This window comes from Myxine glutinosa, chromosome 8 (genome assembly GCF_964187855.1).
Source record: "Myxine glutinosa chromosome 8, kmMyxGlut1.1, whole genome shotgun sequence".
Classification (NCBI taxonomy): domain Eukaryota; kingdom Metazoa; phylum Chordata; class Myxini; order Myxiniformes; family Myxinidae; genus Myxine; species Myxine glutinosa.
This window is the reverse complement of record NC_136268.1, coordinates 46,756,658-46,784,301: the sequence shown is the minus strand read 5'-3', so window position 1 is coordinate 46,784,301 and position 27,644 is coordinate 46,756,658. Positions and strand designations below refer to the sequence as shown.

At 45.2% G+C, this 27,644-nt stretch overlaps 1 protein-coding gene across 3 annotated transcripts in view; it reads right to left on the bottom strand.

The window, feature by feature from the left end:
- Positions 1-2,078: 2,078 nt before the first annotated feature.
- LOC137418991 (zinc finger X-chromosomal protein) overlaps positions 2,079-27,644 on the bottom strand; it is a 54,691-nt gene continuing 29,125 nt past the window's right edge. For all 3 annotated transcript variants that reach the window (XM_068105164.2, XM_068105165.2, XM_068105163.2), the window contains 4 exons: positions 19,051-19,194; positions 15,396-15,536; positions 4,573-4,704; positions 2,079-3,633 (listed from right to left, as the gene is read on the bottom strand). In XM_068105164.2, the coding sequence (XP_067961265.1) occupies positions 2,444-3,633; positions 4,573-4,704; positions 15,396-15,536; positions 19,051-19,194 (1,607 nt within the window). In that variant the 3' untranslated portion in view covers positions 2,079-2,443. The remainder of the gene's footprint in view (positions 3,634-4,572; positions 4,705-15,395; positions 15,537-19,050; positions 19,195-27,644) is intronic.

Sequence of the window (27,644 nt, the reverse complement as noted above, 5' to 3'; positions counted from 1 at the left end):
CATGGTGCCAAATGAAATGTCGTATGTGACTTCCTATATGTCAGTAACAGTAAGTGTATGCATATCTCTTGTACTTTTAGAGTTATAGTGGTTTGAAATATATTTTAAATGAAAACTCGATCCCCCCCGATTTCACGTTTTGGGTGACCTTGAGTTTGACCTTGGGCCAAGAGAGTTAAAAATTGGGCAAAGTCTATTCCAGGGCAAGGCAAATATGTGTGTAAAGTATGGCGATGCAATGTGCAACAACAACAACAACAACATGCATTTTAAGGCCATTTTCCCTGCTAGAGCGGGGGTTAGCCTTGCGGTCCCCATGACAATCTTCTCCATTTTGCCCTATTTTCTGCATCTCTCCTTGTTAACCCCCTTGCCCGCATTTCTTCTTCCACCATCTTTAGCCAAGTCTTTCTCGGTCTTCCCCGTCCTCTACTTCCTTCTACATTAATTTCCATCACTCTTCTCAACCAGTCACTTTCATCCTTCCTCAACACATGACCAAACCATCTCAACCTGTTCCTCTTCACAGCATCAATCACAGGCAATATTCCCATCATCTTTCGCAATTCATCATTCGTCTTCCTCTCTCTCAACGATACTCCGCACATCCATCGAACCATTCGCATTTCCACCCTTTCCAGCCTTCGTTGCTGCTCTACGTTCATTACCCATGTCTCGCTCCCATAAATCATAACACTTCTCACACATGCAGCATACACCTTTCCCTTCACCTTCAGCGACACTCTCCTCCTCATCAGCACGCCACTCAGTTCCCGAAATTTCTTCCATGCACATCTCACTCGAGCAACCGTTGCCGAGTCTGATCCACCTTCTCCATTCAGCATGTCTCCGAGATAGCAAAATGTTTTCACACCTTCCAGCTTCACGCCGTCTCCAAGATCCAACTCAACATTTCCTCCATCTGCAGCTCCCTCTGTGCACACCTTACATTTGAATGTAGCTGCCACACTGGTAAATGACCCTCTCAGACCACTACATTTTTGATGAACCCACTCAGCGCACATTGTACATTGAATGGAGTTCACTCCGACACCCTTCCTGCACACAGCACACGGCCACTTCCCAGTTCTTTCCACCTCACCACATGCTTTACCACTTGCCATCACCTTCGTCTTTCCGATATTCACCTTCAGACCTTTTGTCTCCATACATTCCTTCCACTTGTTCATCTTTTCCTTCAGTCTATCCATACTTTCCGCAATCAACACCAGATCGTCTGCATACAACAACTCCCACGGTAAACCCTCCTTTACGTTCTGAGCCAGCACCTCCATCACAGCTACAAATAGTAGTGGACTTAGTACCGACCCTTGATGCACTCCCACCTTCACCTCAAACTCACCACTGTTCCCATCCTTCGTCCTTACAGCTGTGCGCGCTCTTTTGTACATTGCCATCACTACTCTGATCAACCATTCTGATCAACCATCACTACTCTGATCATATCATGATGACTCCAGCCTTTCTCTCCTCCCCCACCCCTCCCCTTATCAGGATATCATGATGACTCCAGCCTTCCTCTCCTCCCCCACCCCTCCCCTTATCAGGATATCATGATGACTCCAGCCTTCCTCTCCTCCCCCACCCCTCCCCTTATCAAGATATCATCATGACTCCAGCCTTCCTCTCCTCCCCCACCCCTCCCCTTATCAGGATATCATGATGACTCCAGCCTTCCTCTCCTCCCCATTACACTCCTAACCATTCCTCCACTCCTAAAGGTCTGAAGGTGAATATCGGAAAGACGAAGGTGATGGCAAGTGGTAAAGCATGTGGTGAGGTGGAAAGAACTGGGAAGTGGCCGTGTGCGGTGTGCAGGATGTAGACATAGTACTGCGCACAAACAGACAGACAGACAGACAAACGAACCAACCAACATACTTGCCGGAATCTAATCCGGCAAGTAACAAACAACCCGAGTGAAAACCGAGTACTCCCTTTCAGCGCGCGTTATCACCGGGCCCCCTTTAGTGCCCGGCGATGACGTCATGCAGTGCCTGGAGATGGCATAGGAAAGGAGAGGTGTACAACAAATAAAGTATGTAAAAATGAATAGGCCTTGTTAGAAAAGCAATTTATTGCATTTGCTATATCAAAATGTGGCAAGCTCAGAATTTTTCATGTTCAGGAATTTGGCAAAGTAAAACAATTAATTTCAATGCATGAATCAAAGCAAATAATACAATACAAAGCGAATGTCCCATAATTCATAATATACACAGTAAATAAATGTTTTTTTATTATCATTTTTTTTCCAAAGATGGATTCCCAGCATTCCTGCACGCTTCGTTAACCTTCCTGCCCAATCCCCACAGTCTCAGTTATACACCAAACGTGTTCCGTGCCCAGCAAAATGCGTGGTAAATCGAATTTGATTTGGGCGTGAATAAAGAATGCTACAACTTCCTGGCCTAAAAAAGGCCTACACCAAGATTTGATGCTGTTTTGTTATGTGTGCATTCTTTTCCGAAGGCCGCCGAAAGCCTTTATTACAGTACTCGCAGCGGTGCGGATAATCCTTCGTATGGATTGATATGATGTGCCTTTTGAAACCAGAAGCGTCCGTGGTGCTGTAGTCGCAGTATTCGCACTGGTAAATCTTTTTCACCTGATGAACCCGCATGTGCCTTTTTAGATCCCTTTGCTGACGGAAGGACTTTTTACAGCGCTTACACTTGTACAACAGCACGTCCTTGGTATGCACAGACAGGATGTGCCTGCTGAGCACGAATGGGTCCGTGCTGCGGAACTCGCAGTGCCGACAGCGGTGCAGTTTCTTCCCCTTGTGCGCCACCATGTGGCGTTTCAGATCGGACAAGCGGTAGAAACCTTTGTTGCAGATGTCGCAATGTTGCGGAAAGTCGTCCGTGTGATCCATGAGGATGTGCTGGTCTAGTTCCGCAGCGGTGGAGCACATGTGGGTGCAACGAGGGCAGTGGAACCCCCTGCACACATTCACATGAACAGCGTTGTGTTCCTGCATCTCCTGCATGCTCAAGAATCCCATCCTGCAATCGACGCATCGATGAGGCAGAGAGTCGGCATGCCGGCAACGGATGTGGGCCTTCAGGTTGGAGCTGGAGGTGCTTCGGTATTCGCAGTGGGAGCATGCGTAAGGTTTCTCGCCCGTGTGTATCCGTACGTGTTTTTTGAGCTCAGACGGGTGGCGGAAACCCTTACCACACTCAGGGCAGCAGTGCGGGAAGTTCTTGCTGTGCACAGCATGTAAGTGGTGACCAAGGAGAGACGGTTCAGCAGTCTCATAGTCACAAAACCGGCACTTGTACATTTTGTTTTGCCGGTCAGAGTTTACCAATTCATGGTAGGACAGGCCCGAAGGCTCGGAAAAACTCTCAAGATCGTCGTCGCTGTCAAACTGTTGTTCCGAAGAGCGCTGTGCTAGAGCGTGATGGCTATGCAGGTGGCTGTGGAAGCTTGCTTTCTTCCCTGTGGTAAAGTTGCAGTCTGCACACCGAAATCGTTTGCGGCTAATGTGCACTTCTGGGTGATTTTTCATGTGCTTCTTCAAGAAACCCTTGGTTTTGAACTTCTTCCCACAGATGTAGCATGGGTAGACAGTGATCGTTTCTCCTCTCGGCCCAATGACGATGCCTACAGCACAAACAAAAGAACAGAACTGTTTGAACATCTTTTTACAAGCAGATGTGCTGAGAATACAAGGAGACTGCAATTGGTCATAGATCTGTGATTTATTTCGAAGCCTAATGCATTTGCCAGAAAAGGTAGGCCAAAGTCATGCCTCAAATTCCACCTCTTGGTGAATAATCCTTTGCCTGTACATCTATCTGAAAGCTACAGTAGTCTCCAGTTCAGCTAAACATCCAATTATACAGATTTCAATCAACCAAACAAAACTTTTATATCACATTCTTTGGTTGGACATTTGTAAAGGTCAACAGCATTCACATGACTAGTATGCTGTCTCTTTGGCCGAATCGCATTATGCTGTCAACTCATCCGCAGTAATACTTCTATTCATAAGCCTTTACAAAAAAAAAAAAAAAAAAAAAACTGGATGTAATTGGGAAGATCCAAATTGAAAGTAAAGGTGTATGGACTGAAGGTCCAAACAACTGCTATAGCTACCTAGCAGGTAAGGCGCAAGTGCTCATTTTGATTAAAGAGTGGTCTTTAGCCGGGACTGTGCAGGGGCCATGCACACGGTGCTGAGAATACCAGCAAAGGTTAACAGGATAACATGTGATTGCAATAATCAGATGGTGAGAGCAAACCGAGTTTTTCACTCCCACGGGAGGTGATGAAAATTACATTTGGGCTTGCCATATGTTTATTGCAGTCGTGTGATCCCCACTCCCCTCTCCACCTTGGAGGAAGTGGGCGGGGGTGAAGAGACGACAACTGGCACACGATACCTGCACAATCCCACACGAACACCAACCACTCTGTGATCAAAACGTCAGACCTGAGTCTTAGCCTGCTTCCACTATCCAAACACCTCTCTCCACCTCCAACGAGATAAACAAGTGCTGTGTATTTAGCCAAAAAAACAAACAAACAAAAAAAACATACTTGTTGCGGAAAACATTTTTTCTGCAATGTCTCTCTTCTTCTTGGCTTGTCTGGATTGTTGATGTGAGGCTAACATAATAGAATCTCTAAGATCCAGGTCCAAATCACCATTTTGAGCCACACATTCTTTTCCTGAACAAACACAAAAACAAAATGTTTTTTTCAATGAAGTTCATCAGTTTAAATTACAACAAATAAAAATAAAATAAATTCATGAAAATAAAGTCATTGGGAATTTTTTGAAAAATAAAAAAATAAATAAACAAAATGCCAAGGCCAAGCATAAGATTCAAGCCAAAAAGCAAAACACATTATTTTACACCAAACGGTAGATGTCACTGGAGTAATTTTTCAATGTACAGTGTCGTATTCATATTTTAAATAGTGTTTATATAGTTGAGCTGCCGAAAGTGAACAAGCATGTAGGTGTACTGTTGCAATTGTATAGTGTGTTTTGAAGCTGCTATTTACTCTTCTTCTTCCAATCCATAGACACTTTCAATTAAGGACTGTAGGCACTCATGCTAGGGTCATGGAACTTGGGTCCTACACTGTGAAACAAGCCAGAAAATGAATTTAAAAATAACTATGTAATTTGTCACCCAAGAGACAGAATTCCAAGTTTTCACTCAAATATTTCTGACATTTCTCCATGTGCTAAAAAAATTACGATGACCGATGTATGTTAAGCATTTTGTAACATTCTTTGAACCTTGCAATAGATATGGGAATTTAGAATAATTGTTTTCCCTCACTCAAAATTAGCTCAGATCTTCTACTATATAAGAGAGCCGTTGGTCTGTCTGTCTGTCACCATTTTTCTCAGAGATGGCTGAACAGATCTTCATCAAACTTTCAGAGGCTCATCAGTGAGTGTTTGGGAGAGTTTTAGGCCAAAACAAGTTCGTTTTTTAAATATATATATATTTTAAATCGTTCTATAGTGCCTAAGCCTTTTTGAGTAATGCCAGTTACAGTGCATTCAGAAAGTATTCAGACCCCTTCATTCTGTGACCACCACAGAATCTTGTTTCTCACAGTCTGAGAGTCCTTTAGGTGCTTTTTTGCAAACTCCAAGTGGGCTTTCATGTGTCTTTCACTGAGGAGAGGCTTCCATCTGGCCACTCTGCCATAAAGCCCAGATCGGTGGAGTGTTGCAGTGATGGTTGCCCTTCTGGAAGTTTCTCCCATCTCCACACAGGATCTCTGGAGCTCAGCCAGTGACCATCGGGTTCTTGGTCACCTCTCTTACCAAGGCCCTTCTCCCCCGATTGCTCAGTTTGGCCGGGCGGCTAGCTCCAGGAAGAGTCCGGGTTGTTCCAAACTTCTTCCATTTAAGAATTATGGAGGCCACTGTGCTCTTGGGAACCTTCAATGCAGCAGAGATTTTTTTTGTGGGCTTCCCCAGATCTGTGCCTCGACACAATCCTGTCTCTGAGCTCTGCAGGCAGTTCCTTCGACCTCATGGCTTGGTTTTTGCTCTGATATGCATCGTCAGCTGTGAGACCTTATATAGACAGGTGTGTGCCTTTCCAAATCATGTCCAATCAATTGAATTTACCACAGGTGGACTCCAATCAAGGTGTAGAAACATCTCAAAGATGATCAAGAGAAATGGGAGGCACCTGAGCTAAATTTCAAGTGTCATAGCAAAGGGTATGAATACTTATGTCAATGTGATATTTCAGTTTTTTTCTTTTTAATAAATTTGCAAAACTTTCGAAAATCCTGTTTTCTCTTTGTCATTATGGGGTATTGAGTGTAGAATGATGAGGGGAAAAAAATGAATTTAAACGATTTCAGCATAAGGCTGCAACATAACATAATGTGAAAAAAGTGAAGGAGTCTGAATACTTTCTGAATGCACTGCACATAAAAGTACACATTCGCATAAATAAATACAAAACAATTACCAGACATTTGAACACAAATAATCAAACAATTCCGGAAGCGGTCGAAGTTGGTAAGGCTTTTTCTTCTTCCTGAATGTCATCATACTTAACTTATAACATGATCAACAGCACATTCACCAGCATATATTCAACAAAACGGTAAAATGATGATTTGACATTTGTGATGGATTCCAATTTGGATGTAATTGCTTTTACATTATATTTGCCCTCATTTCAAATATGTTAACGTTTCTTTTTCGCCTGAGCAACGTCGGGTACTCCAGCTAAAAACACTTTTATCCTTTACTCAGGGTACAAATACAAATATAATTTTGTCTGGGGGGGGGGGGGGGAGGGCGGGTAACATAGGCTGTGTGGCCGCAGCCTCATGTGGGGGTGTCGGGGACCAGGAGAGGGGCGTAAATTCTCTATGTGAATGTGTACCGTGTACCGCCACCTGGTGATTGTGGCAGAGCGTATTACAATTTCCCTTTTTCACCTGGGCAACACTGAGGTTAAAGCACTCTCTGCACGGGTAAATTTTACCTCCTTCCCTCCCCTCCCTCCCTCCTCCCAAAACGGAGGGGCCTGTCAAAGCAAACCCCCCTAAAATATGTATATGTAATATATCTTTCCTCTCCCCTCACCCCTTCCCCCCCCCCCCCCCCCCCCACCCAGCAACGATGGGTACTCCTGCTAGTTTATGATAATTTAAGGTGTCTATGCATCAGACAATACTTCCATATGAATGTGATGAACCAATCTGTTCCTAAATGCATAAGGTTCAACACGTTAAACGAGTTTTTCGAGACAAAACAATCATGCAACTAATGAAAATGGCAATAACATAAAATCAACGAGGTTAGGCTAATATGATGATTTTGAGAAATGGTCATGGCCACTTGAAGTCATAGCTTTTCACGTTGAAACGTCTCCTTGAGTCGAAGACTGCCAGGTTCTTGTTCGTGATCACTGTCATTGTTGATATGAGCCTCGAGTAGCATGTTGGCAAGGTATGCGACGAGCCTTCAAGTTTTCAGCCATACGGGCGTCCACAATCGACAGAACTTCCATGAAGTATGAGCTACATTTATTTTTGGAATATCGGAAGGACTGTGGGAGGTAGATGGCACTGTGAACAAGGAATGCAATGATCAATGTGGGAACACTCAGTCCCCCTCTATCCAATTCCTGAATAAATTCGCTCGACACCACGTCATCCTCTGCCTCGTCTTCAGCATGTCCGTTTTGGTACTTATATGCCAGAAATCCATTGAAGAAAACAACTTTTTGCTTCAAAGTGTCACTGGAGGCGAGGAGGAGCTGTGTATCGGTAATTGTTGTCTTCCAGGCGCTGGGGAATGATATCGAATTTCAGCAGTTTATGCAATCGCTGTACCTTGGCTGCTGCGAGAACATCTCCAACATCAATGTCGAACTTTCCTCAACAACGGTGTCTGGCTTGCCCGGAAAACTTTTCCAGGGGATATTGAGAAGATTGTAGGAAGGACTTATCTGAGGATAAAACTGAGATGTCAACTATATGAGTTTTGGAGAAATGACCAATGCAGGGTACATCATCAAATACTGCATGACTGAAATGCATTATCATCTTGTTCAAGTTCATTGTTGACCAGCTGGAATGGAAGTCCATTTCTGGAGACCTTAACTAATCTCACATAAGCTTGTAATTGGAAGTGCGGCAAATGTTGGATCTCTGTTATACAATTTAACTCCTCCATCACCTTGGCCAGACGATTGGTGTTTGTGGCTTCATGATTGTGTACAGTGAGGAAGGACCTCGTCAATCCGAGAACATCTGTGCAGAAGATTGTTCTTCTGCAGTTTGAAGTTTTGCTTCGAAATCTCATAACCATACTTCTCTGCCTTCATCAATCGTAGGAATCCAAAGGGTGACTCTACTCTCTCTCATAAGGAGAGAAAATGGACCACTCTTTTTCCAATGTTGTCCACCATGAACATGGAAAGATAAATCTCCATTGTGCTTTACGCTGAAATCCGAAAAACGTCTGCCAATGTCCTCTGCGAACGTTTCAAAGGTACAAATGTTATTGTTGTTGAGGTGTTTTTTGCAAAGGTGATCACCAACAGCAGCAGAAGGCATTATTTATTCTTGGCCTGGGGGAGGTAATTGACTGCATCATGCATGACCTTTGCACTCCCATGAAAAAAAACTGTCGGAGGTCCCACAGGTCGCTTTCCTCCTCCTGCTGGGACCAATTTGCAGTCAAATTGTGATGCACAGCCAATTTGTTCATCTCGCCCATTCAGACTGCCTGTACTATTTGAATCACGTCAATCCGTACGGCACGTTCCACTCCATCAGCAGGTAAACGTACTACTCTGATGTAGGGCTTTCCTCTGCAATTCCCACGACAGCCGAATGCTGCACAATATTAACGCATATTTCCACGACATACTCAAATATTTTTTACTGTACTTGATATCTGAAAGGAAAGAAAAAAAACAGTTGTAATAAGTTTCCTGGTATGTGCGTGACATGTAAGCATTACGAAATCACCGTGTAATTTTTCATTAATTTTATATTGATTGAAAAGGAGTTGACTATGTTAGTTGCTGCTTCCGCATATAAATTCATGCATTATCAACAAAATGATACTTGCCAGCAAAATCATAATTCAAGACTCAATAGTTTCTGAATAATTTTGGTTGACAAATTACATAGCTATATGTAAAGTCATTTCCAGGCCAGTTTCATGCGTCCTGTTTTCTGAGGAGTTTGTAGACAGTGTGGTGAGTGTGACAAGAGTGAGTGATAGGTTGATGATGGTGAAAATGATGATTGGAAAGCTCTTGGTGAACGTCATCTCGGGATATGCTCCGCAGGTTGGTCGGAGCGATGAAGAGAAGGACAAGTTCTGGTGTGCGATAGAGAAGCTGATCGAAAACGTGAAAGATGAGGAAGTTGTTGTGGTAGGAGGAGACCTAAATGGACATGTGGGAAGGAGTATGGACAGTTTTGAGGGAGTTCATGGGGGTTACGGATATGGTGTGAGAAATGGAGAAGGTGAAAGGATTTTGGAGTTTGCTGATGGAGCTGATTTGTAAGACTCAGTTCCAGAAAGGGGATAATAAGCTTGTTACATACACGTCAGGTGGGTCGACGACAACCGTTGACTACCTGATGGTGCGTAGGCGAGATAGGGGGCATCTCCGGGACACAAAGGTGATCCCGGGGGAGGAGGCTGTTTCACAGCACCACTTGGTTGTCTGCGACATAAGGGTGAAAGGTGCGAGGAGAGCTCGGCGGGTGAAGTACCAACCGAGAATGAAGGTGTGGAGGTTGAAAGAGGTGACAGTAAGGGAGGCATTAAAAGAGAGGCTGAGTAGGGTAGAGGATGATGTGGTTGAGCTTGAAAGTGGTTGGATGTCAATGAAAGATAGTCTGTTGGGAGCCGTTGGTGAGGTATGTGGATGGACAAAAGGACCACCGAGGCACTCGGAAATATGGTGGTGGGATGATGAAGTTGGAAAGAGGATTGACGAGAAGAGGAAGAAGTTCAAGGAGTGGCAGAAGGCGAAGGGTACGGGAGCAGAAAAAGCAGAGCATGAAAGTTATAAGGCAGCCAAGAAGGCTGCAAAGAAAGAGGTAGCAAAGGTGCAGGAGGCATGTAGGAAAATGTTCGGAGAACGCTTGGATTCGGAAGAGGGTCAGAGAGCGGTATTCAGGATTGCATAGCAGATAGCGAAAGAGAGGTGCGATGTGATTGGGTTGAGTTGCTTGAGGGATGAAGTGGGACAAATCGTTGTGGACCCAGATGGAATTAAAGGAAGATGGAAAAGATATATGGAAATGCTGTTGAATACAGAGAATGAATGGGATGGCAACATAGAGAGTAATCCAGTTTTAGGACCGGCAGAGAAGATAACTGAGAAGGAAGTTGAGGAAGCGATAAAAGCAATGAAGAGTAGAAAAGTGGGAGGGCCGACGGGAGTTGTGGGAGATATGTTGAAGGCAGCAGGAAGTTGGGGTGTGAAGAGAATGACAGAGATCTGTAATCTGGTGGTGAAAGAAGGCCGCATTCCAGTGGATTGGGAACTGAGTACCCTCGTCCCTCTATACAAGGGGAAAGGTGACCCTCTGGAGTGTGGCTCGTATCGAGCGATAAAGTTATTGGAGCATGGAATGAAGGTATTGGAAAGGGTGTTGGAGAGGAGGATAAGGAAGAAGGTGAAGATCGACGAAATGCAGTTTGGATTTATGCCAGGAAGAGGAACGACAGACGCGCTCTTTATTGTGAGGCAGTTGCAGGAGAAGTACATGGAGAAGAGGAACAAGTTGTTTCTTGGGTTTGTTGATCTGGAGAAAGCATTCGATAGGGTTCCACGCGAAGTACTGACATGGGCATTGAGGAAGTTAGAAGTGGAGGAATGGTTGCTCAGTCGTGATGGCAATGTACAAAAGAGCGCGCACAGATGTAAGGACGAAGGACGGGAACAGTGGCGAGTTTGAGGTGAAGGTGGGAGTGCATGAGGGGTCGGTACTAAGTCCACTACTATTTGTAGCTGTGATGGAAGTGCTGGCTCAGAACGTAAAGGAGGGTTTACCGTGGGGGTTGTTGTATGCAGATGATCTGGTGTTGATTGTGGAAAGTATGGATGGACTGAAGGAAAAGATGAACAAGTGGAAGGAATGTATGGAGACAAAAGGTCTGAAGGTGAATATAGGAAAGATGAAGGTGATGGCAAGTGGTAAAGCATGTGGTGAGGTGGAAAGAACTGGGAAGTAGCTATGTGCTGTGTGCAGGAAGGGTGTCGGAGTGAACTCCATTCAATGTACAATGTGCGCTGAGTGGGTTCATCAAAAATGTAGTGGTCTGAGAGGGTCATTAACCAGTGTGGCAGCTACATTCAAATGTAAGGTGTGCACAGAGGGAGCTGCAGATGGAGGAAATGTTGAGTTGCATCTTGGAGACGGCGTGAAGCTGGAAGGTGTGAAAACATTTTGCTACCTCGGAGACATGCGGAATGGAGAAGGTGGATCAGACTCGGCAACGGTTGCTGGAGTGAGATGTGCATGGAAGAAGTTTCGGGAACTGAATGGCGTGCTGATGAGGAGGGGAGTGTCGTTGAAGCTGAAGGGAAAGGTGTATGCTGCATGTGTGAGAAGTGTTATGATTTATGGGAGCGAGACATGGGTCATGAATGTAGAGCGCAACGAAGCCTGGAAAGGGTGGAAAGGCGAATGGTTCGGTGGATGTGCGGAGTATCGTTGAGAGAGAGGAAGGCAAATGATGAATTGCGAAAGATGATGGGAATAGAGCCTGTGATTGATACTGTGAAGAGGAACAGGTTGAGATGGTTTGGTCATGTGTTGAGGAAGGATGAAAGTGACTGGTTGAGAAGAGTGATGGAAATGAATGTGGAAGGAAGTGGAGGACGGGGAAGACCAAGAAAGACTTGGCTAAAGGTGGTGGAAGAAGAAATGCGGGCAAGGGGGTTAACAAGGAGAGATGCAGAAAATAGGGCAAAATGGAGAAGATTGTCCTGGGGACCGCAAGGCTAGCCCCCGCTCTTGCAGGGAAAATGGCCTTAAAATGCATGTTGTTGTTTCACAAGGTAAGACCCAAGTTCCAGACCTCGAGCATAAGCGCCTGCAGTCCTTAATTGAAGGTGTCCATGTTCCAATCAGAGTGGTTCCGATGTAGGGATAGCACGGACACTCCGTATGTTTAATACAACACAAATCCACAAAATATGTGTCAAGATACAAACTTATAAACCCGTAAAGCTTGCAGGTTTGTTATCTTGTTATCTGTGGAGGATTTCCCATCCAATAACACTCATGAATCTCTTGGGCAGTATCGTTGGGCTACAAAAACCTATATACCCAAAAAGATAAGACACAGTCCCAATGAGTTTCTTTTTTTTGTATACAGAATCAAGGCTCGTGTAAGAGCTAACACATTAAACATGAAAACATGCACGGACACATAAAACATACAATAAAGGGAGCGGGAGACAAGAGGGGGAGAGAGAGGAAAGCAGCACAAGCACAACAGTAGGGAACAGAGTACCTGAAAACCTATGACTGGATACCAAAACCGTATTTCTATATCCTTTACTTCAAAAGTTATGAAATTACCCATATTGGCTATTCATCGGGTGTATGGTACGGCAGCCATATTGGATTTATACGAATGAGGGATGCTCCAATAGCAAAAATCATTGCATAATTGAATTGCTCATACCAGAAAACCAATATTGGGACACGCAAATCATTGTTCCATTTCTACCAAGTTGGTAGTTTTATGAAATCTCCTGTATCAGAGGGTTTGCGGGTGGTCAGCTTTGATTTATGCTAACAAGGTGTGTTCCAATTGGCAAGATCTTTGTACCAATCGATTCCCGTACCCAAATAACCTACATTTAGACACTGAAATTCCTCCGTGTCTGTCCATTAGTTCAGAAGTTATAAGGCATTCCCTATAATCGGGCAATCAGCTAAATTTCATTAAATGCCTAATTGAGGTACCAAAACGTCATTTGTAAATTGGACAGCGTCCAATTCCGTATCCTACACACCCTCAAAAATTATCAGCAAAATTGAGTCAGGGGCCTTTTTTCTTCCCAACCCAAACCTCACTATTATCTCACCCGGCCATGCCTGATTGGCAGGAGGTTATACACACCAAAATGACCTCACACTGTTTTAAAGTTAACAAACTCTGCCTAATCAGCGCACATTGAACACAATGACTTACTCTGTCATTTTCCCTGTTACAAGAGTAATCTAACTTACGCGGACATACGGACCATACTATTCTTACCACAATCTAGCGAAAGATCACTCACCTTCCCCCTCCTACCCTTTCCATGTATCACTACTGTATATTGGATGGTTCCATGATACAAATTATAACATTGTTAAAATACATTAACGATTTGATTCTAAAGGTAATCCTTCATCAGCTGAAATTGCAAATGCCATTGTGGGTTTGCCATATTATTCCCACCCTTTTTTGCACAACTTTCATACATGTACTTTCAATTTAAATCGTGTCTACAAAACAAGCAAACAATGAGTCCTTTCCTGTCACTGCATCTTGCCAGAAATACCTAATTACTGTACTGCACTGGGGGTTCAGAGTCATTTCAAGGAAAATAGAATAATAGCATTTGGTGCGAATGTGTCTCTGGATATGCCTCCGCCCACGATACAAGTCAATCCAATGTTAAGTTTGATCTTAAATAAAGGTCACATTAAAAATTAAACGGCACATTAGAGAGAGCACAAGACAGAAAAGAGACAAGTAGAAGAGAGACAACATCAAATGCTTCGATCTCGAGTTATGGTCTGCACAATAACAATGGGCACATGACCTTGAAACTTTTGGATCAAAAATCTATTCAGTTGATCTTTGTATATTATCTTCCATATTTACCATGTGCTCGCGAAGTGAAAAGCAGGGTTAGGCATTCAGTTGTGTACGTGTGCCGTGTACGTGAGCTGTACGTATCTGCATTTTAAAAATTCATTTTCTCGGCAACCGTAGGTCCAAATGACACAAATTTTACAATAGAAGCGCCTCCGCCTGTAGAATGCTTTTATTCAGAATTATGACGTCATGGGTCACGTGGTACGAACGCGATCTTGGAAAAACGTTACACCTCCATATCTCCCAAACCACTCAATGGAAAAAATTGAAACATGGCTCATTGTCATTCCCCCAGAGGTAGGTATTCACCATGGGGAATAAGATATGTTGATGGTGATGTCATCGATGCCTTAATTATGACGTCATAATTCGACAAGTACAACGCTTGATCTGATCAGTATGAATAAAACAAAAATTCCTCTGCAACTGTTGGACCCATGGACTAAATTTTCAGAATATGTGCAGCTCCTCCTGTAGAATTTTTTAATGATAATTATAACGTCATAAGTCACGTGGTACAGACGCCATCTTCGAAAAATCGAAAAAAGGTGCACCTCTATATCTCCGAAACCGCTCCATGGAAAAAATTGAAACATGGCTCATTGTCAAGCACTCCCCTTGGGGAATAAGATATGTTAATGATGATGTCATCTGTGCCTTCGTTATGAAGTCATAATTCGACAAGAGCAACACGTATCCGATCATTGTGATTTTTTTTCCTCAGCAACTGTTGGTCTGATGGGCACGAAATTTCACCATAGGAGGGCCTCCTCCTGTAGAAGATTTTAATGATAATCATGACGTCATAGGTCATGTGGTACAGGCGCTATCTTGGAAAAACCGAAAAATGTTGCACCTCTATATCTCCAAAACCGCTGTATGGAAAAAATTGAAACATGGCTCATTGTAAAGAACTCCATAGGGGGAATAGGTGTTGTTAACGATGACGTCATTGGTGCCATAATTATGACGTCATAATTCGACAGGGACATCGCTTCGTCTGATCAGTTTGAAATGTATTGAGCGTGATCAATGCAACAATTATATTAGAGAATATAAATTTATGAGGTCATCGCTCACGTGCTCTGGCAGCCATATTGGATCAAAGAAAAACAATGTTCAAAAACAGAAGAGTTGGCTCGCAACAAGTTGACTGCGCAGGGTAAGTATTCTGTGAATACCATCTAGTTCTCCCAAGTTTTGGTTGAAATTCCTCCAGTGGTTCACAAGTTATCATGGTAACAAAAAACCGCCAATGCACTGATGGCCATACGGAAAACCTGGAAACATGCCACTGGCCTTCGACTGCGGAGGCATAAATAAAACAAGAAGAAGTTATGGAAATGTGACACTTGACTCATATTTAAAACGGTTTCCAAGGCCAACAAACACAGAAAAATGATATGTTTGACGTTCAACTTTAAAACGATTTGAGGAAATGCTTAGTTTATGCACAACTCTTGTGTAATCAGCCAGCTACGTTATATCATAAGCAACGTCACAAGCATACTTTCCGTAGACGTCCAGGAAAGAGGTAGAAAATCATCGCCAAGGGCAGTGTCATCTACTTGAAGTTCTGATCCCAAGCTGACCGAGTCTTCTTCTCCAACGATGACCTCCATGTACACATCATCTGACAAAGCCGCACAGCCTGCGTGCACAATCGTCACCCGTCCATCAACTATGAGTGCATGTTTACTGGTTGACCAGCAGTAAACAATGATTAACCAGAAAGCATCTGAAAATGCAAAGCCCGTATGCTTCCGTTTGTATTCAGACTTCTTCTTCTGTATGCTCAAAATAATGAAAACAGTTTTAAAAAAATACAAACTAAAAATTTACGATTTTAGGCAGCTTTGACCTTCACATTTAAAAACTAGAACGGCACTCTTCGACGTCACGACGTCGACTGATGTGCCTCCGCCCACATTATTACATCATTATAATACTTGTATCATGTTTGATTTAAATCCATTCAGCTGTGCCAATTTAGCACATTTTACCGGACATGACCTCTGACCTTTAACCTATTGACCCCAAAATCTAATCAGTTCATCCTTACATCATTCTACATAATTGTACCAAATTTGGTCAGAATCCCATCACTGGTTCACAAGTTATCGCGCGGTAAGTTTTTTTTTTTTGTATAGAAGATCGAGGCTCGTGTGAGAGCTAACATAAATCACACACAAAAAAAAAGAAAAACCGAAACACAAAACATACAATAAAGGGAGCGGGAGACAAGATGGGGAGAGAGAGGGAAGCCACACAAGTACAACAGCAGAGAACAGGGACAACGGAAGATCTATGGGAGGGAGAGGGCTTGGGTGGAGGAAGCATGGGAAGGTGGGGGGTGGGGTGGGAGAGGTATAAAACACATGGACACTGCGAGAACTTCCAGGAAAGAAAGAAGTTGGAATTTCAACAAAAGTGATTCTGGGGTGAATTAACAGGGGTAGAAGAGATCAAGGTTTTGGATGGGGGAAGATAAGAGATGGTGGTGTACAGCTGTTTTAAAGACCTGGAGGGAGGAGTGGGATTGAAGAGAGTGAGGGAGTTTATTCCAGAGGCGGGAGTAAAGAGGGATGAAGGAGTGAAGGTGAGCAGAGAGTCTTGATTTTGGCAATTTCACCAGAAGAGGGTTGCTGGCAGATCTTGTGCGACCTGTAGGAATATTTGGTGGACAGAGCACAGATAGAGCTGGGGGAGCTAGGCCAGATAGGAGTCGGTAGAAGACAGAAAGACCACCTACTTGCCTGCGATGAGTGAGTGATTGAGTGAGTGAAAGGCCCTCAAAGTTAGCTTCATGGCGGGAGATTCCAATGATTCTGAAAGCTTTGGTTTCAACAGCGTGAAGCCGAGCTAGGTGTGAGGCAGGAGCACCGGCCCAGAGGGGGGAACAGTACTCCATTGAGCTGCGTATGAAAGCCTTGTATGTGGTGAGGAGCTCAGGTGTGCCAAGGAAGGACTTCGCACGTCGGAGGATGCCCAGTCGGCGACTGGCTTTGGAGGCCAGATTGGAAATGTGGTTTTCCCACAAAAGATCATGGCAGATAGTGAGACCCAAAAGCTTGAGTGACAGAACTTTTTGGAGAGGATTGTTCAGAAAGTAGATGGGAGGGTTGTCCAGTCGGTCTTTTCAGAGACATAGTAAGAGTGTGAGATTTTTTTATTGAGATTTAACAGTATTTTTTACCTAACATAACCTTTGACCTCGTGTCCCCAAAATCTAATCAATTCATCTTTACCTCATTATACATACCTGTGCCAAATTAGGCTAAGATCGGTAACGAAAATCTATTACGGACGGACAACCTGAAAACCATAATGCGACTTCAACGGCGGAGGCATAAAAAAAAATCCCTTTTTAGCTTTTGAATGGTGAATCAATTCAGTGACCAGATATGCAAATTCTTCAAATTTCAGGTCAATTGGGTAAAAATTAGTGATTTTACGCAACCTTGACCTTTGACCTTTTGATCTAAAAGAGAAAAAAAAAAAATTTCGAGATGTTTTTAAATTTAAACGTTATAATGGCAGTGAGGTGCCATATTTGAAACTGTTTAGTCAATATGTGTAGCTTTTTGATGCGTTGGATCCGCAATAAATGATATGACCAGACGTTTAACCACAGGTGTTAAAAACAAGTATCGGCATGTGATCAAATATATGATAAAATTATTTCTATTATCTGGCTTGTTGGCATGTGGAAGAAAAGAAAACAATATAATCATGATGTCCTGATATATGTAACTCACCAAATTTCTGGTGAAAATGCAAAAAATGAAAGAGAACCTGTTTTTTTTTCTCTCAAGAAAAGCCTTCTTTAATTTCTATTCAAGTTAATACCTTTTTATTTGAAATAAACAGTACTGCTGCATCTCCTGATGCCCTGGTATATGTAAGATACCTCAATTATGATGAACATGGAGCTGATACTCCATGTCCCCCACTTCTTTGGTGGTATGAGTATTGAGTACTATATCTGTGTAATATGAAAGCTAAATCTTGAACTGTTTTTGAAATATCGCATAAAGAAGCCAAGTTACCGAGATGTTTGCCGTGGCAACATAATTTCGCGAACCACAGCCTTGATCTAATCAGATTGAGATAATGTCATGAGGTATATATATATCTGCAATATTAAAGCTAAAAGTTCTACGGTGTTTGAAATATCGCGTACACAAAGGTACATGAACTGATGATCGGATGGACGGAGCTCATTTCAATGTCCCCCATCTCCGACCTTGTCGGAGGGGCGGGGGGGGGGGGGGGGAACGTGTAGCAATGAGGTGTTGGAGGCGATGTGGTGACAGCGTCAGAAGAGAGGGTCCATTAACCGATCAGCTGATTATAATTGCGCCAATGTTTCACAATCATGCTGCCAGAGGGCAGCACATAGAGATGTGTGGTTGTTAGTTTTAAATTGCATCAAAATACTATGTTTACAGGAGAAGAAACCATCTTTGGTGCACAGAGATAACTCACTTACCACACAAGATCATTGAATCACCACAAATGAATAAGAAAAATGGTGCAATAACTGTATATGACATATTTTGGACAATCCTCCATGTACCCCGAGGAAATCCTCTCACATTCCCCCAGAGGTAGGTGTACCCCAGTTTGAGAACCCCTGGCGTATAAACCACCGTTTAGACCACCGTTTAGAGGCCATGCGGGGGTTGGCCTTTTCGGGGACCGTGGTAGTTGTTGTTTTTTGGTCCCCTTTTTGAAGCAATGTTTTACGGCCGGATGCCCTTCCTGACGCCAATCCTTTTTGCCGCCTTCAACGACAAACAGGGAATTACCAGTGAACTGGTACTCAATTAGCCGACCTCGGAAGGATGACAGGCTGAGTCAACCCCCCTGGCATTAATTCGGCGATCGACCGAGATTCGAACCCAGGATCCTAGGATCCTAAGCCGGCACCCTAGCCGCTAGCCCAACACCAGGGATCTGGTATGCAAACGCATAGTATATATGGTATGCAAGCGTATGCAAACCGATATAACAAAAGTGCCATTTGATGTTACTTTCGGAACATTAACAAACACTGGGGGCAGGGGGGGGGTTAAAGGACTGCAACAAGAGGCAGGTTGCAAGAACAGCAATTGGGATCTAGGGTTATATCCAACACAAAAATTTTAAGCATCAAAAATAACCTTCAGGTTGTGGAATATCCATGGGTAAGTAGACGAGTTCATCCTGTGTGCCTGTACACATGTCGTAGTCCTTCTCCACAACTTCCTCAACAATTTGCATACTGTCAGGATCAATGGTGACATTCTCTTCTGTGCCTGCTACAGCTGACAGGAAGAATCAAACACAAAACTATAATATATACTATGCAGCAACAATTAAAACAAAGTTGCACAAGTGAACGTGTTCAGTGAGTTGAGGCCAAATTGTGTTTGACAAACAATCTACTGTACAGTATTTTTTTTTTTTCAGGCCACTGCAGTTATTGAAAGGTTTATACAAAAGATATCTATAACTCATGCATCATGTGCATTTGCACATTGGCACCACATTTGCAACATGACATGCCTCAATGTCAACACATCAAAGCACAAGAATTATGCCAGCCCAACATGGTGACTTGACAATACATTACATACATGCCTATACAGGAAATGCATCGCATCACGCATACACACGCACACACGCACACCACACACACACCAAAAATGGCGTCTGCATCAGCTATTTCTTGGTAGTGGGGACATGGGCCTTCTGTACAACTCAGCCATGTCCAGCATGGAGAAACCATACGCTATATAGTGGAGATAAAGAAAAATACTGAAAGGTTTGGAATCGAGCAAACAGAATTTTCTTTTTCTTTACAAGATGGAGGCTCATGGAAAAGCAAGGTGAAAGAGACAGTGGTGCAGCGGGGGAAACAGTTTGACGCCAAGCAAGGGAATTAACTGGAAGAGTGTAAAAGGAAACAATAACCTGCGACTAAGAGGGTTGAGCTAGGCAGAGTAAATGGGGGTAAAAGAGATAGTGGGTAAGGAAATGAGATTACGTGAAATGGAGATGCCCAGAATGTTAGATGCCCTGATGATTGCAGTCCAGCTTGGCGAGTTTACCTAGTAGCCTAAATACCAATCTTGAACAGCACCGTTTTGAGCTCAAGTCCTCAACAGCAAAAGAAAAGGGTTGATCAAAATCTCATCCAAAAAAACATCGTCACTGCTGGATGACACATGAATGCACGCTAAATACAAAGGCCAATATGTAAGCATTTGAGGGTCTTCATTTAGTGAGTTTCTTGCCCTATTTGAACTATTTTAATGATGAAGAGGAAACCTTAAATATAAATGCAATAAAACATTTCTATTTAAATGAATGGTGAAAATAAATAAATATGAGAGCGAAGTTGATGGTGCGCCGTTGCAAATCCCCATGCTTCCCACGAAAAGCAAAGTTGAAAGATGGCAAAAGTTCCACCAGGAATGACCAAATATCAAATTTTGAGTTAAATTAATTTTGCTGTTTTGATCACTGTCACCATAAGTCACCACTCCAGGGGCATGAACCGGGAGTCAAATCCCCCAAAAAATCATTACATGTTTCATGCTGCCATTATAGCAGTAGGCTGAGTCCCTGTTTTGTTTACTTTTGTGACCCACCTCGCATATCTGCCTGTATTTATATAATGTTGTGTAAAAATATCACAGAATTCATATCTGAAACTCGTCAAGCATGAAACTTGCACATATTTATTTTCAAAATGTGAAAAAAAACACCCAAAATGTTGACTATCTTTTTCATAAATATTGTTAAATCACAGCAAGTGTAGCACAGTCCACGAGCGGCCGTGAGCGCTAATCGGCCAATCACGCGCTTTGTTTCAGACTGTACATGCAGTACTGGCAGAGCTGTCATGGCGACTTACATGTCGTCAGATGCAGCTACAGAAGGCGAATATTCTTATGTTAGTTATTTGGGGTTTTGCTCCATGCATGTCGTCAATATGCACAGCAGAGTCATTCCATTTTTTAATAAGATTTAATAAGATTTTTAATAAGTTAATGTTTAATAAATGATATTGTTGTGGATTTGAGAATCTTGTTGTAAATATCACCCTGAGTAGTGTAATGATTCCTTGTAAATATCTCTGTTTTGTGTGTAAAGGTCAAAGGTCGTCCTCTTAGTTAGTCCATATACATGCACGTAGGCCACCATATACCCTTCTAAATAGTTATTTCCTTATTATGTGTATTAGTTTAAGGCTGTGTTTCCCATTAGTTGACTATGCATTGCATCAAATTGAAATAAGGTAGAATCCCCTGTCAAGTGCATTGCCTCTATTACCAACTGCATTCGCCGCCATTGCCATGTGCTCTAACTCAGGGAAGAAGGGCGTGGCCCGCCCATCGTCATCAGAAGGAGGAGTGAGCCCTTGCCGATCAACCAACCAAGCACGAGGGGTTTGGCTTGAGAGGGCGGAGAAAGAACGATCGGGCAGGTTCGCGAAGATTCGAGGGTGTGGCCCTATATAACCCTCCACGCGGCGCCCCCCACCTCAATTAAGAGAAGGGATGAGTTCACCAAAAGGAGTCCACCGCAGCTTTGAACAAACCGCAGCTTTGAACAAACCGGAGCTGAATCAACCGCAGTTTTGACCACCGCAGCTTTGAGCGTCGACAGCGGTGACAGCAGTTGCAGCCACAAAGCGACGCCGCCGTGCGAATACGCCTGCAGAGGGGCGGCGGCTGCTCACTCCCGGCCCGACCATTCTCCTGCTCCAGCTGAACCTTCCTCCCCTTCGTGCCATTCATCCCTATCATCATCCCCCCGTGTAAGTCTGACTGTCGTCCGTCTTCTGTGTTGTCCTGGGGTATAAGTTAAGCCTGTTTAGATAAGTTAGTATTTGCACTGTGTCTTCTGATCCTTCCATCCTTTCTGTCTTTATTTTCGTATCTTTCCTTCTCCTTGGTTACTTTTGGTCTTGTACATAATAGTAGTAATAAATTATATTTGTTCTTCCTACCTTGCCTTCTTTCCTTTACATCCGTTTCGTTTTAGTGATTTCCCCATTGGATACCTGTGGCACGATTTGGCCAACGTTCAGAATCGGGTCTAGTTTCTGCTAATGGTTCGAACCGCGGGCTGCCATCCGCTCGGCAAATAACATCTTGTCCACGGTCTCGAACGAGGTTGCTCACCTGCCTCTCTGGAGGGAGCTGCGCAACTTCAGGACTCACGTCGGTCAGTTGTAGACAAGGGGACTAATCCCCCCTTGGTAAGGGGAAAAGGGCCGACGTTGAGATCCGTAACAATTGGTGTCAGGAGCGAGATTCGGACCTGAAGTGCGCTTAACGCACTCGAAATTACGAGTGGCCCAAGATTTGATTTTATTTAACATCCTAAATTTAAAATCGTGCCATGGATAGTCAAGGCGATCGGATGCTGGTGGGTGAATTAGAAGAGGGGTTAGAATCAACCCAGGACCCCAGGGAGGAGGTGGGAGTAATGATGGAGGAGGAGAGCAGTGAGGATGTGGTAGCGGAGGCTTCAGGCACACGAGATGGTGCTCTCGCGCACGAGGTTGGAGGCGCGCAAAATGGCGCCTCGCACATGGCCGCGGCAGCCGCGCCCTTTGTACCGACGGCTGTCGAAATGCAATCATTTATGATGCAAATGGAGGCCCTTATGGCCAAGATGAGAGAGCAATTCAAAAATGACTTGGGAAACCAAATTAAAGAGATAACTGAGGGACTGGCGAGGGACAGAGCCGCATACGAGGTAAGGAAAGCGGAGAGGGACATTGACCGCAGGTTGGGCGAGCAGGTCCCAAGGGTGCACGACGAGGTAAAGCAGGTCGAGAAGCGCTGGTTGAGCGAGGCGGAGGAAAGCGCGGGTGAAATGACGGGTGTAGAGATCGCGACCCGGGGTATGGGGCAGCCGGCAACCGCTGAGGTAGAGGGAATTTTAATACAGCCAGCGGTCGTCGAGGTGAGTAAAGAAAAAGTAGTGGGAATTGAAATTGGAGAGACTTGGAGAGGGGACTTAGAAAAGCACTCGCGGCAGGAAAAGATGGAAAATGTGCAAAGTCCCTGCTCACATCACGATGCTGTGCTTAATAACACCAATGAAAGTTTGCAGGTGGTGTTGGAGCGAAGGAGAAGAATCCCCCAGGTGAGCCGTGCTGTGTATTGTGCGGGGAGATTTTGAAGAAGGATGTTTGGCGACAAAAGAATTTTCGCGCGCTTGGGATCAAGAAAGCATCCGGGCGTTGGTGAAGGGTCCCCTGTGAGTGGTGTGAGTGGAAATGGCGCGCTTGTGGAAAAAAAGTGTGCATCGGGGAATAAGCGTGTTACGAAGCGCGAGTGTGAAACCGAGTGCGAGCGAGAATGCACGTCGGAGTGTACAGAGTGACACAGAGAGTGAGAGCGATACAGAGTGTACGTGCGAGGGTGAGAGTGACCCGGAGAGTGAGTTGGTGGAGGAGCGGGTGCGAGAATGCACACCTGGAATGGACGGCGAGAGTGTGCGAGAAAGCACACCTGAGTTGGTTGTGGCGCGGGTGTGGGAGAGCCCATTGAAGCGCGTGAGTGGGTGGATGCGAGAGTGCACGCCCATGGTGAGTGTTACGGAGGACGTAACGGAGGAGAGGTGTGCAAACGACGAGTGTGCGCAAGAGGGTGCGCGAGAGGTGTGGTGTGTAACAGGGAGTGCGGTGGTGAAATGGACGGAGTGTGTAGAATGTACGGGCGGCGTTGGAACGCCGGGTTTGGTGAGTGTGAAAAGGGTCGCGTGTGCGTGTGAGCATGCGAGTGAAGCATCGACATGGACCGGAGCAGCGTTTAGGGCGACGGATAGCCGAGGCGAGCACTCAGGGCGCGGTGCGCTTTATTGGATGCGAGGCCCGGCGCAGATCGGTGCCGCGTCGCTTCTCTTCGAAGCGTCGTGCCCGATTCGGGCCTGGCCCCGCCCCGCACGGTCGAGTCCGGGCCTTGGCGGGCGAGGCGACCGGTCCGGTTCAAGGGCGGGTAAGAAGAAGGATCGGAACGGTGCCCCCTTGTGGTGGGGGCGGGGTTCCGACCGGGCGAGATTGAGCCATCGGGCCGGAGGCCGCAAGGTTCCGCGCCGAGATGGTGCGTGGAATCTCGGCCCGACCAAACCGCCTCCCCTGAACCGAATGCCGGACGGAATCAACCTGCAGGCGACCAAACCACCCGAATTCATTACTCGGCTTTGCGAAGCCGAGTTTTAATGATGTAACGACGCACCGAGGCTCAGATATAGTGGACTGTGATGATGATAGTGTTTTGGATCCGAAATTGAAAATAGTGGATAGGATTGGCAGTAATGATTGGCAAATTGATGATTGGTAGAATGATTGGCAGTGATTGGCAAATTTTGATTTGCAGGAAATTGGATGGGCCAAATTGATAGTAGAAGATGCCCGATGTGGTGGGATGACAACTCTGCCATCCCTCACACAAAAGGGGGCACATGAGCAATAGCTATGAGGTTTATGGCAGTGTAAGCTCGCCGAGGGAGGGTTAGGATAAAATGATAGGGATCTAGAGAAGATGACCATAGGTAACGGTAGAGGTAAGTAGCGACATTGGACAGGTAGTCGGGGACATAGAGAGGTTAGAATGGTTGATAACGACGTGGGATGTGCTTAGTTTAAAGGGAAGATGGGGAGCATCAAGTTAGAGGGAAACCAGGTAGATCGGATGATGCCGTGTGTTTGAGAATTGAAAGTGTATTCGGAAGTGTATTGTGAAAAGTGTGACATGATTGTGAGTTGTATTGAGCGTGGAAGTGTGATGGAGCAGTGTATGAGTGTGTAATAGTGATTGAGTGTTGTGTTGAGCAAATGGTCCTGGAGGAAGGAGGGTGCAGGAAGCACCAGGAGTAATGGCACAGGTGTGCAAATACAGGTGAGCATGGAGAATGGTTGTGTGGAATACATGGAGTATGGAATATATGGAGTATGGAATGGATGGTATGGAGTGAGTATGGTGGAAACTGTGGAGTGGAGTGGATGGTGTGAAGGTGTGAATGGGGGAAAAGTGGACCCCTATCACGAATACCCGGGGAGGGTAGTTTAAGAGTTAGGTAGAGGGAGTAGGTAAATTGTGGTTGGATATTGGCATCTGTGGTGCGTGTGGAAGAATGGTGTTTGGATGGGTGCATTAGTGACGTGGAAATGGCTGGGCGTGTGGCCTGTTAGTGTGTGTAGTTAAATGGACACTCCACCACTGTGAGGATGTCGGCCAGGTGAGGCAGCAGGTGGGCTCTGGGAGCCGTTAAGAGTTGTGGATGGGGCCCGAGGACCCGGAGGACGGACCCGGGTAGCCCAGTGCCAGAGGGCACCGAGTGGGTAGAGCGCCAGAGGGCCTTCCCCAGGTAGATAGGTTAGGGTAAGGAGCAGGTAAGCTTGGAGGCAACTGCAGTGGTGGAGGTGTGCAGGTGGGTCGACCTGCTGGGAGAGCCACACGATCCAGTCCTGAAATTGTGCAAAGGCACAGGGAGTTGAATCGGGGGAGTGAGACCCCAAATTGATGAAGCACCACAGTTTGGTCAATGGGAATTGGTTCTTAAAACCGCATAGAGTGTAAGATTGCCAATGGATTGGCAGGGAAAGACCCCGGGTAGTGTTAAGTGTGTTAATGTCATTTAGAAGGTAGAGAGCATGGAAATCTCCTTGCACCATCTACATCCACTCACCTGAGGTAACGACGGTGCTCCACACCATGCCATGGTTTGTTGGTTTTATTTTTCTGTGCAAATGTTTGGATTGTGAGACGCATCATTGTAGGGAGCTGTAATGCCCCTCCCCCTTTGTATATCCTTGCTGCTTTACCAATTACCAAGTATAACCAATTATATGTTTTGTTTTGACTGATTGCTGTACTCTTATATAATACTTAGTCCTTTCTTGTGCATTGAGGATGTGTAATATCCTAATAAGGAGTTCTGTGCTTGTGAGCTCTTGGCCTGTGTGGGCACACACAATCTCTTGTTCCCCTTTCCTGGCCTTGGTGGCAGCTGTTATCTCTCAGCCTCCCTCTAGACTTTGCCAATATCCTGTGGGCTGACACATTTACGAGTGTCCCCTCCTTTTGTACTTTCCCAACCAAGGTTTCTATACAGAAAGTTGTAAACATGTTGCCACATATGGCTGACCATCTCCTTATCTGAGTTAAACTATGAGTGGCCTTGATGAGCTTCCTCTAACTAACTGAACAACAGGATGGGACTATGGTGGGAGGGCCAATGAGCCCATTCTGTCTCTGTATCTTGTGAGCTAAAACCACACCCGATATTCCTTATATAAAGCAAGTTTAAATCGAATTATTTCAGAGCATCTTGTTGTAGTGTTGGTCATTTCATGTGAACCTTCCTGCGACACCTGCTCCCCGCAAGCTTGTGTAATCGAGTTCTAATAAATATATCCGTTGCTCCTTTTCTCTGAGTCTTCTGAGTCCCAAGTTCTAAGTCCCGATCCGACAAGTGGTGGCAGCGGTGGGATCAGTCTGTGCAGTCCGGGACGCGGTCCCAGGCAAGTGAGTGGTGAGACCAGCTGGCAATTGATCCGGGTCAGGTGAGCTGTGGTTTTCTTTGTTTTTCCTTTGTAGCCTGGGGGTCAGTCCAAATTGCAACCCACTCTCTTGCTCGGGTGCCGTTTGTTCCGTTCCCTGCTCAAACCTGATCCACGAACCTAATGCGCGCTTGGGTCCCGGAGCAACTGACTGTTTATGGACTCGTCAGGGTAACATTACGTAAGGGGAAGTGCCCCACGTTGGGCGCCTGAAGGTAAGGGGTAATAGATCTCTGGGTTGTGAGGGTAAGGATAAGGGCAGCGTCCCGATCCAAGGCCTACCCGGGAGACGTTGGAATTATAAGTAAGGTTAGAAGTATTATAAGGGCGTAGGACGCCAGGAAAGTACAGTAAGGGTAGGATAGACGGCTGAGTAGGCGGGCGATCCTCTCAGGAGAGTAGGTAGCGTGGCTGTACCGCGAGGCGGGCGATCCTCACGGGTACAAGGCTGCGAGCCTCTCAGAGTTAGGTAGACGGCTGTACCGCGAGGCGGGCGATCCTCACGGGTACAAGGCTACGTCGGTAAACTAAATTTTCCTAGGATGGGGAACAGGATGGGTAATAAGATTGTAAAGGCAGGTGAACCGCTTAGAAATACCCCAGCATTTTTCATGTTTCGGAGGTATGGCTATGATGCTGCGAGACCAGGGAAGTCATGGGTTGCGTTGACTAAGGATTTAGGTGAACCGTGGCCCGAAGGAGGGTCTTTTGCGCTGGAGAAATTGGACGCGTTGTATGAGGCATTAGAAAAGTTGGAACAGGCTACGAAACACTTTCCGCCTGACTATTGGAAAGTCTTTGGTTGGTGGAAGGAAGAAGCGATGAAGCGACACGCAAAGTCGAAACAGGCCAGCTTGGCTGGCGAGGTAACAAAACTCAAGGGTCTGAGGAAACAGGCGAATAAAGTGCAGAATGAAGCGATTAAAGAAATAGAGAGGCAGGCCAACGCGCGACTGATGTCGCTCGTTGAACACCCAGACCCCGCGGTAGGGGAAGTAGTGACCAATCTACCCTCCCCAGCCCCAGACCTAAGCCCTGTCCCGGGGTTTCAGGCACCACCTATCCTTTCTGCGCTCCCGCCACCACCTCCCTGTAACCCCGCTACCATCGCGCCCCAGTTACCCCAGGGGCCGACACCCCACGGCACGAAGGTCGTTACCCCCCAGAACCATCCGAGCCAGGGAAATC